Here is a 10191-nt window from a genome sequence, read left to right as displayed (position 1 = left end):
GATTAGATTAGATTACTTACAGTGTGGAAACAGGCCCTTCGGCCCAACAAGTCCACACCGCCCCGCCGAAGTGCAACCCACCCATACCCCTACATTTACCCCTTACCTAACACTACGGGCAATTTAGCATGGCCAATTCACCTGACCTGCACATCTTTTGGATTGTGGGAGGAAACCGGAGCACCCGGAGGAAACCCACGCAGACACGGGGAGAACGTGCAAACTCCACACAATTAAATGAGCACATATCTCAAAGTATTGTGAGTTCTTGAGTTTACTGCACATAAAATAGGGGAGATTAGCTATCAGTGCATTGAAATAGTTAACTCTCGAGGTAACTAATGGATAAAATCAGGGTATCAGCAGATGATCCGAGATGGACATAGACTGTCTGTTTGCAACCTTGGTGTGATATTTGATTTCAAGTTGATCTTTTAAACATTAATATGCACAATCACCAAGACACAGTCTTTCACTGTGCTCTCAAGCAGGGTGACTGGACTTTAAACTTTAACTCTCTTTACGCCCACAGATGTTGCCAAACCGGACTTTCTGCAACAATATCTGGGTTTTTTTCAAATTTCCAGCATCTGCAGTTCTTTGTTTTAATTTAGTCTTTTACTGTTATCACAAGCAACCTTCTTGCTGACAAGTATGGAAGTAAGTTTGGAGCTGTAACCAAAGACAATAGCTTCAGTTTTCTCAGAAAAGTCTAGACCATCTAGTATTTGATGCCAGATAATAAGAGAGGTGGTGGAATGGTAGAGTTGGTTGTTGTGAGCATACAGCATTAATTTTCACAATGTCAATGTCATGCAGAATGTAAAGAAGATAAAGGAGGATGTCCAAGAAAAAATCCTTAACAGAACAATTGTGGACATAAGAAGAAAAGACAATACTTCAAATACAATTAGATAAATAAGAATAGAATCAGAGGAATGCAGAACTGTCCAGCTCGCTGACAATAAAGTGATATTAGAGGAGAATGAGGTGGACAATAGTGTCAAAGGTTGCAGACTTTGCTAACTGTCATTTTAGAACTATGTTCAGGCACAAAACAAATATAGGACTTGTGGAAAAGAGAATACTTGGATTTCAGAGATAACATCATGCTCAAGGATTCTGGAGAGGAAATGCAAGTTGGAGATAGGATGGTAGTTTGCAAGGGTTTTTTTTTGACGAGTAATGATGACAGAATTAAAAGGACAATACGTCAAGAAACAGCACCATTAGCAACATTAGCTAACCTGGGCTAAAAAAGGGGTAGATGGGTGATCAGAAGTTCACAAGAACTTTCAAAAGTTGATGTTTGCAGGTGAAGAGATGGGTGGAAAATGGGAAACCTTCAAAAATGAGATAACAAGGGCCCTGAGACAGTATGTTCCTGTTAAAGTGAAGAGCAGGGCTGGTAGGTGTACGTAATGTTGGATGACTAGAGAAATTGAGATTTTGGTCAAGAATAAGAAGGAAGCATATATCAGGTAGAGACAGCAGAAATCAAGTGAATCCCTAGAAGAGTATAAAAGGCAGTAGGCATATACTTGAGAGAAATCAAGAGGGCAGAAAGGGGATATGAGATAGCTTTGGCAAATAGGGTTAAGGAGAATCCAAAGGAATTATACAAATACATTAAGGACAAAAGGGTAACTAAGTGACCCTATTCTCTCCCTAAGGATCAGCAAGGTCACCTATGTGTGGAACCACAGCAGATGTGGGAGATACTAAACGAGTATTTTATATCAGTGTTTACTGTGCAGAAGGATTTTGAAGATAGAGAACATGAGAAAATAATTAGCAACCTCTTGAAAAGTGTCCATATTACAGAGGTGGTGATAACTTAAAACGCAAAAAAGGTGGATAAATCCCCAGGACCTGATCAAGTGTACACTAGAACCTTGTAGGAAGCTAGGGAAGTGAATACTGGGCCTGTTGCTGAGGTATCTGTATCATCAATAGCCATAGGCAAGGTGCCGGAAGACTGGAGGTTGGCTAATGTTGGCTACCACTGTTGAAGAAAAGTGGTAAGGAAAATCCAGGGAATTACAGACCAGTTAGCCTGACAGCGGTGATGGGCAAGTTGTTGGACGGAATCCTGAGGGACAAGATTTACAAGTATTTGGAAAGGCAAGGACTGATTAGGGACAGTGAACATGGATTTGTGCATGGGAAACCGTGTCTTACAAACGTGATTGAATTTTTTGAAGAAGCAACAAAGAGGATTGATGAGGACAGAGCAGTGAACATGATCTATATGGACTTCAGTAAGGCATTCAACAAGACTGCTTATGGTTAGCAAGGTTAGATCACACAGAATAGTGGGAGAACTAGCTATTTGGAAAGAGAACTGGCTCGAAGGAAGAAGGCAGAGGGTGGGGGTCGAGGGTTGCTTTTCAAACTGGAGGCTGAATGATGCTGCTTGTCCTTTAACAAGGATATATTGTCCTTGTTTGTTTTCCAGAGGGTTCATGAACCTAGAGACTCCGGGAGGTCTAGGTCAGAAGGGTTTTAGGGTCAATTTGATTATAGCTCATGGATACTGCCTCAGAAAAAGGCTTTCAAGTTTAAAAAAAACTTGTACAATGAAAGGCGAGCGGCCAAGTTCTCCCAGTTCAGCTTTTCTCTGGTTTAGTTCGGTTTTATAGCAGGCAGTTAGTTGTGAAGCTGCTGGACATAAAGAAACAGGTTCATGCTGATCCTTCCTCTCTCTGACATCTCTCAAGAACCTGTGTTGGATTTTTCATTTTTTTGCAAAGGGGTGTTTATGGGGATTGTTGTAAGTATTTGGAACAGCATCATTAAGTTGGAATAATCTGTTGGGTTTTCGGTAGGTTAAATTATTCTGTTCTCTTTTGTTTGCGTTTCATTTGGTAATTTTGTAAATAAATTCTGTTTTGTTTGAAACTAAGTGGTTGGGCAAGCTGCATCAGTCCTGGAGTATCCATTTTACTGGCAAGTTGGGGCTCGGACTATTTTCTTAAAATGTTTTGTCGGGGTCTGGCCTGGTCCATAACAGACTGGGAGCTCTTTGCAGGATTTGATCAATAGTTTTGATTGGGATTACGATTGTTGGACTCAAAGGCTACGAGTGGCAAGTGTTAGTGTCATTTGTTCTGGATATTGATTTTGATTGGTTTAAACAGTGGATTGCAATCGCTCTTCTCGTCACAAAGAGTTTTCTGGGGGTGGAAGAAGTGACTGTGGGGGTTTTACAAAAGGTGAATACGGTCAAGTTGCTGGAATTAGCAGACAAGTTGGAGTTGGAGCTGCCTCCTTCCATGAGGGAAGAAAGATAATTACAACAATAACTCAACATGTAAATTTGCTGGAAACCATCAGAATCTTTAGAGATGGCTAAAATTCAATTGAAAATGAAGCAGCTTGAGTTAGAGGCAAAAGACAAAGAAAGGGTAACAGAAATGAAACGGTTTGAATTATGATTAAAAGCAGAGGAAAGAGAAAAAGAACAAATCACTTCAGCAGAACAGAAAGAGAGACAAGAGAGAGAAAAGGAGAGAGGGGAAAGGAAGAATGAGAGGGAGTTTGAACTTCAGAAATTGGCACTTAGATGGGAAAGTTAGCTTAAAATGTTGAAGATAAAGGCTGAAGGTAAGCTTAGTGAGGATGAGCAAACCCATGGTAGCCAAAGGCCTGGTGAGAAACCGTTTAAATATATTCAAACCTTGCCTAAATTTGATGAGAAGGATGTGGAAGCCTTTTACATCGCACTTGAAAAGGTGGCTAAACAGTGGCCAGTGACCATGTGGATTTTTGTTGGTCCAAACAAAACTCACAGGCAGAGCTAGTGATGTACTCGCATCACTATCAGAGGTGGTATCTGGGGCTAGGAGGTCATAGAGTCATAGAGATGTACAGCATGAAAACAGACCCTTTGGTCCAACCCGTCCATGCTGACCAGATATCCCAACCCAATCTACTCCCACCTGCCAGCACCCGGCCCATATCCCTCCAAACTCTTCCTATTCATATACCCATCCAAATGCTTTTTAAATGTTGCAATTGTACAAGCCTCCACCACATCCTCTGACAGTTCATTCCATACACATACCACCCTCTGTATGAAAAAGTTGACCTGTATGGCTCTTTTATATCTTCACCCTCTTACCCTAAACCTATGCCCTCTAGTTCTGGACTCCCTGACCCCAAGAAAAGACTTTGTCTATTTATTCTATCCATGCCCCTCATAATTTTGTAAACCTCTATAAAGGTCACCTCTCAGCCTCCGACACTGCAGGGAAAACAGCCCGTGCCTGTTCAGCCTCTCCCTGTAGCTCAAATCCTCCAACCCTGGCAACATCCTTGTAAATCTTTTCTGAACCCTTTCAAGTTTCACAACATCTTTCCTATAGGAAGGAGACCAGAATTGCACTCAATATTCCAACAGTGGCCTAACCAATGTTCTGTGCAGCCGCAACATGACCTCCCAACTCTTGTACTCAATACTCTGACCAACATTGGTGAAGAAAGACATCTTAAGTGCATATGAGCTTGTGCCAGAAGCCTACAGACAATGTTACTGGAATCTGAGGAGGGACCCTGGTCAAACATACATTAAGTTTGAAAGAATCAAACAAAGGAATTTTGAAAGTGGATGAAGGCATTAAAAATGACATTTTAGAGTGATGATTATTTTGGAGGAGTTCAAAAATTCACTTCCTGAAGCAGTGAGAACTCATGTGGAAGAGCAGGGAGTTAAAACAGCAAGATTAGCAGCTGATGATTATGAGTTGGTCCATAAAGATGTCAGGCTGCAATCAATCACAAAAAATTCATGAATGATAAGGACCTATTTCATAAGTAAAAAGACATTCCGGAGGAAAATGCGTAAAGAGGTGGTGAAAGACTAAGCAATATAAGAAATGAGTTGGACAGGAAGGAGATTAACAAAGTAAGCCCTCGGCTGAAGCACTGAAAAGGTAAGCATGAAAGTGGGACTGGAATTGTTGTTTGTAATGAGGTATAGCAAATACTTCAAAGACTCTTCTGAAGATGCTTAAAGAGACACAGTTGTTTGAAGAGGGTGCCAAGCCTAAAGTGATGGTGGGAGAGCAGCAGAACTGGGAATACTGAAAAGCCAGAGTAGGGAATTGGGTGGTCAGAGTATCTGAAAGAGGATATGTAAAAGTTAGTGAAATGATGGAAGAGAGGCATCTTGGATGAAAGAAAGAAAAGAAATAAAAATTAAGAGCAAAAGTTGAAACAGAGTGATGGGCTCAGGTCCAAGGTCCAGAGCTGGAGTTAATGTGTCTGTAAGTGGACTTGGGGAAAACTCAAATTAAATTGGTGTGTTTTTTACCGCAGTGGACAATCTACTTCATATTTAAAAATCTATCCTCTACTGTCTGGTCAGGTTTTCAAAGCGAGTTACGATTCAAAGCTTTCGTCTGTTCTGTACAAAAATATCACACCTTCAATCTCAAAACAATCTCTCCTGCAACAGTAGAATATTTTTTTCAACACTTATCATATCCCCAGCAATTTGATTGGCATTACTGAGTCTGACTTCACAAAATGTTGTACAACAAAAGATCAATTACTTCTCATTTTGCTTCACCTAATCAAGCCTCAGCCCGAGTTAGAGGGGCAGTATGTTGACCCATGTACTGCAGAGGACATGGGTTTAAAAGAACCAAAGGTAATGTGATAAAACATTCTTTCAGTTCGGATCTGGAGTACACTACCTAAAAAGGTGGTAGAGGCAGATTCAATTGTGACTTTCAAGAAGGAATTAGATAATCACCCAAAAATGTAAGATTTGCAGAGTCACACTTAAAGGATGGGCAAGTGGGATGATGGATAGCTTTTCTAAATGGCAATCAATGGGCTGAAGGCAAAGAATCACAGAGACCAGGTATTCAAGTTCATATTGTTAACATCAAAATACAACACCAACGAACAAGTATCACACAGCGAGCATGTTGCTACTCACTTGCTGACAATGATGTGAAGCTGATGTTGCATTTCTGAACGCATGCCATTTGTGATGGTAGCAGCCAGGTGATCAGTGACACTCTGGAAGCGATCAATCATTTGCTGTAACTGACTAATCAGAGGATCACGGATTTCTTGTTCTTGGGTCTTTTTGGACTGAAGGTGAATCTCAAGTTGCTGGATATCTGTGTAGGTGAAGTGCAAAGCATCAATAAATTTACATTTGAATTAAAATAGATGTTGAAGTAACAGAGTTGGGTAATAATCTAAAACACACACAATGTCATTAAAACATTTAACATGACAGTCATTGCATATGAATTCTGCTCAAAGTTAAAACTAACAACATAGAAAACAATGCAATTTCCAATGCTGTTGTGTACAACTTATTTTACAGAGTTGCTCACTGGATAGCATAGTTCATGTTTATTCTGCAAAGTGAAAAACAAACATTAGTCCTTTACTAAAGCACAGACCTCAACCAATGCACTCAAAGCAAAAATAGTCAACAATGAAGAAATTACAAAACATGACCCATCAGCAAGGGGGCTGAAATTTATAACTTTTGTATTTCACTCAAAGGTTCTGCAAAAATATTTATATTTTCCTGTTAATCCTTTTTAATTTCTTCCCCAAAGAAACCCAACACTAGTATAACTGTTCATGCACAAATCCAGACAAACATCAAAGGTACAGGATTATGTTGGGTGGTGGTTTGTGAGTGGGAAATTGATTGCAAGCAAGCCTAGACACTTGTACAGTTCATTGGAGAGCAGCTGGATCAGAAATTTTGACTGGCCTTTTCTCCCCCAACACCGTGAAGGTTATCGCAAGAGTACAACAGGACCTTGATTAGACTGATGGGCCGAGGAGTGGCAGATGGAGTTTAATTTAGATAAATGTGAGGTGCTGCACTGTGGTAAGGCAAATCAGGCAGGACTTGTACACTTAATGGTAAGGTCCTGGGGAATGTGTAGGCTCATAGTTCCTTGAAAGTGGAGTTACAGGAGACAGGGTAGTGAAGGCAGCGCTTGATATGCTTGCCTTTATTGATCAGTGCATTAAGAGTTGGAGTTGGGATGTCATGTTGCGGCTATACAGGACATTGGTTAGGTCACTTTTGGAATACTGTGTACAATTCTGGTCTTCCTGTATCGGAAATATGTTGTGAAACTTGAAAGAGAACAGAAAAGATTTCCAAGGATGTTGCCAGGTTTGGAGGGCTTGAGCTACAAACAGAGGCTGAAAAGGCTGGGGCTATTTTCCATGAAACATTGGAGATTGAGGGATACAAAATCATGATGGGTATGGACAGGGTAAATAAACAAAGTCTTTTCCCCAGAGGAGGCGAGTCCAAAAATAGACAGCATAGGTTTAAGGTGAGGGGGGAAAATTTAAAAAGGGACCTAAGTTGCAATATTTTCCATACAGAGGGTACTGAGTGTATGGAATGAGCCAGAGGAAGTGTCAGGAGGTTGGAACAATTATAACATTTAAAAGGCATCAGGATGGGTATACAGAGATATAGGAAGGGTTTAGAGGGACATGGCCCAAATGCAGGCAAATGAGACTAGATTAATTTTGTATAACTCCGGCAGCACAAACAAGTTGGACCAAAGAGTCTGTCTGGTGCTGTTTGATTCTATGATCTCCTTGGCCTCAGCTACAAGGTTAAACCAATTGAAGGTTTCAAATAGCTCTCCCAAATAACACCTTGACAAAAATCAGCTTATATAATCAACACCATGGATTGAATCAGTGCCAGTAAAACTACACCACCCAGTACTTTAATCCACTTAAATACAGAAAAAAAACATCATTGGAAACAATTAAACTTCTAAAATATAGGAATGACTGACCATAATAATCAAAACAATACCTACATTCTTGTGTCCCCTGCTTGAAGCTGTCATTTATTTGCTGGAACATTGACTGGCAGGCTTTTTCAAACACAGGTACAACTATACTCTGGAACGATTCTTTGTAACTTGATTGTATCGGTCCTTGCAAGGCATCTGCTGCAGCTCTTCCAATACTCTCCACAGTGTTCTGCATGTAATAACAAAAAAAATTATAACATTCATTAGATTTGCTACTCTCAAGTGGCAGAAACAATACGCAAATACCATTTTAAGTAAGTAATAAATTCTTAAATATTCAAAATTACCCGTGTTCCAGGGTTTCAAAATACTATTTCAGCAATTCAAGATGTGGTTGTTAATCCATTCTGCCCAAAGCAAACTCAAAAGAATAATTACTTCGCCCACCATTCTCTTTGACAACCCACATACCACAATCACCTCCTTCCCCAAACACAACTATGCCTCCTCCATTCCTCTGCATCCAGTTGAACAAATTAGGCCAATTAGAAACACCAGTAAGAAATGGAGAGCTGGACTTCACTCAGGGAATGATGCAAAATAATGAAACTTAAAAGAAACAGATGGAGCATGAACTCCATCAGGAACTGAAACTGAACTTTACTCATGTACAGTCATTCAGCTCAATACATTTAGCAATTTTTTAGATTGGTAATAAATATTATTTTTCAACAGGAATATTAGTTATAACTTAGCTCAATGGTTAAATAGGAAAGTAATTCAGAAGGTTAATAACACTGGTTTGAATTTATAAAGCTCTTACACCTGCAGTACAAGTAGAAATGTCTCAATGCATATTAAAATTCATGATCTTGAGGTGCCAGTGTTGGACTGGGGTGTACAAAGTTAAAACTCATACAACACCAGGTTATAGTCCAACAGGTTTATTTGGAAGCTCTAGCTTTTGGAGCGCTGCTCCTTCATCACTGGCTCTGATTAGTTATTAAACTCAAATTAATTACTTGGTTTTAAAAGCAATTTTATAAAGGACATCCTTTGTCCAATTCAACAAAAATGGCTCTGCAAATTGAACAAGACAATACAGAATCAAAAATACAGTGAACAATAAACATGGATTCAAACATTATATAAGATATGAATTCAGAGGGTATAGTAAACAGCTCCTGAAATGGATGATAGGGTTGTCGTAATGAAAAATGACCACTCAAAAGCCAAGTTTTGAACTAGTGGTTTTTATTTAAGAGCTTTGACCACTCGGACAGCCAGCAGTTGTCTCGAGTTGAGAGTACTTACTGTACAGCAAATGGTTTCCCGAACTGAAAAGAAAATAACTGATGCCTGAATTATAAGAACAGATAAAGAGAACACTGGAAAAACTCAGCAGGTATGGTAGCATCTGTGAAGAGAGAAACAGCTCACATTTCAAATCTGGTATTACTCATCTTTAGAAGTGAAAAGGTGGTGGAAAACTGTTTTTAGTTAATACTTCTGACAGAGGCAGAGAAGGAGGAAGAGGCAGATGGTAATACAAACCCTGTATAAAACGACAAATGGGATAGTTATTAGTGGAGAAACAAATGAAAAAATTAAAAAAGGACGTAAATTAAAAATCTATTTGTTTTCTGCACAGGCCCTCTGTACCATCTGCTGTCTTACTCCTCTGCCTCTCCGTCAGAAGTATAAAGAGATTTTCTCCCAACATCTTTCAGTTCTGAAGATTAGTCATGCCAAACTTGAAACATTAACCCTGTTTCTCTCTTCATAGATGCTGACAGACTTGGGTTTTTCCAGTGCTCTGTCACTGTTTCAGATTTCCAATACCCTCGGTATTTTGTAAAATATATCCCTAGTTCAGGTTGGCATTAACAATAGCCATGAAGAAACCATGGCTTGACAAACCTACGTGCAGGAAGCAACTGGAGCAAAGATCACAAAGAAAATGAGGGAAGAAAATGTAACTGGAGATAACACAAGAAATGTGATTAAGAGGTGAAACAGGTAAACAGGTTGTATAAATAGTACAAACACTAAAATTATCAAAGTTTGTGAGAAGATTTGTAGCTTGGGTGCTCGTTGTTGTGGTTCTGTTCGCCAAGCTGGGAATTTGTGTTGCAGACGTTTCGTCTCCTGTCTAGGTGACATCCTCAGTGCTTGGGAGCCTCCTGTGAAGCACTTCTGTGATGTTTCCTCCGGCATTTATAGTGATTTGTATCTGCCGCTTCCGGTTGTCAGTTCCAGCTGTCCGCTGCAGTGGCCGGTATATTGAGTCCAGGTCGACAACACTACTATTATAGGACAAGCAAAACAGAGAACAGCCAGGGAATTCCTAGAGGCATGGCACTCACCACAGATTCTATCAACAAACACATCGACCTGGACCCAATATACCGACCACTGCAGC

At 39.9% G+C, this 10191-nt stretch overlaps 1 protein-coding gene across 4 annotated transcripts in view; it reads right to left on the bottom strand.

Annotated features, from left to right (window-relative positions):
- Nucleotides 1–10191, bottom strand: part of edc4 (enhancer of mRNA decapping 4) — a 115347-nt gene that overhangs the window by 16837 nt on the left and 88319 nt on the right. For all 4 annotated transcript variants that reach the window (XM_043707093.1, XM_043707095.1, XM_043707094.1 and 1 more), the window contains exons 25-26: nt 7833–7998; nt 5948–6134 (exon numbers count right to left, since the gene is read on the bottom strand). In XM_043707093.1, the coding sequence (XP_043563028.1) occupies nt 5948–6134; nt 7833–7998 (353 nt within the window). The remainder of the gene's footprint in view (nt 1–5947; nt 6135–7832; nt 7999–10191) is intronic.

This window comes from Chiloscyllium plagiosum, chromosome 17, assembly GCF_004010195.1.
Source record: "Chiloscyllium plagiosum isolate BGI_BamShark_2017 chromosome 17, ASM401019v2, whole genome shotgun sequence".
NCBI classification, from domain to species: Eukaryota; Metazoa; Chordata; class Chondrichthyes; order Orectolobiformes; family Hemiscylliidae; genus Chiloscyllium; species Chiloscyllium plagiosum.
Note: the sequence above shows the minus strand (reverse complement) of the source record. Positions and strands in the feature narration are given on the sequence as shown.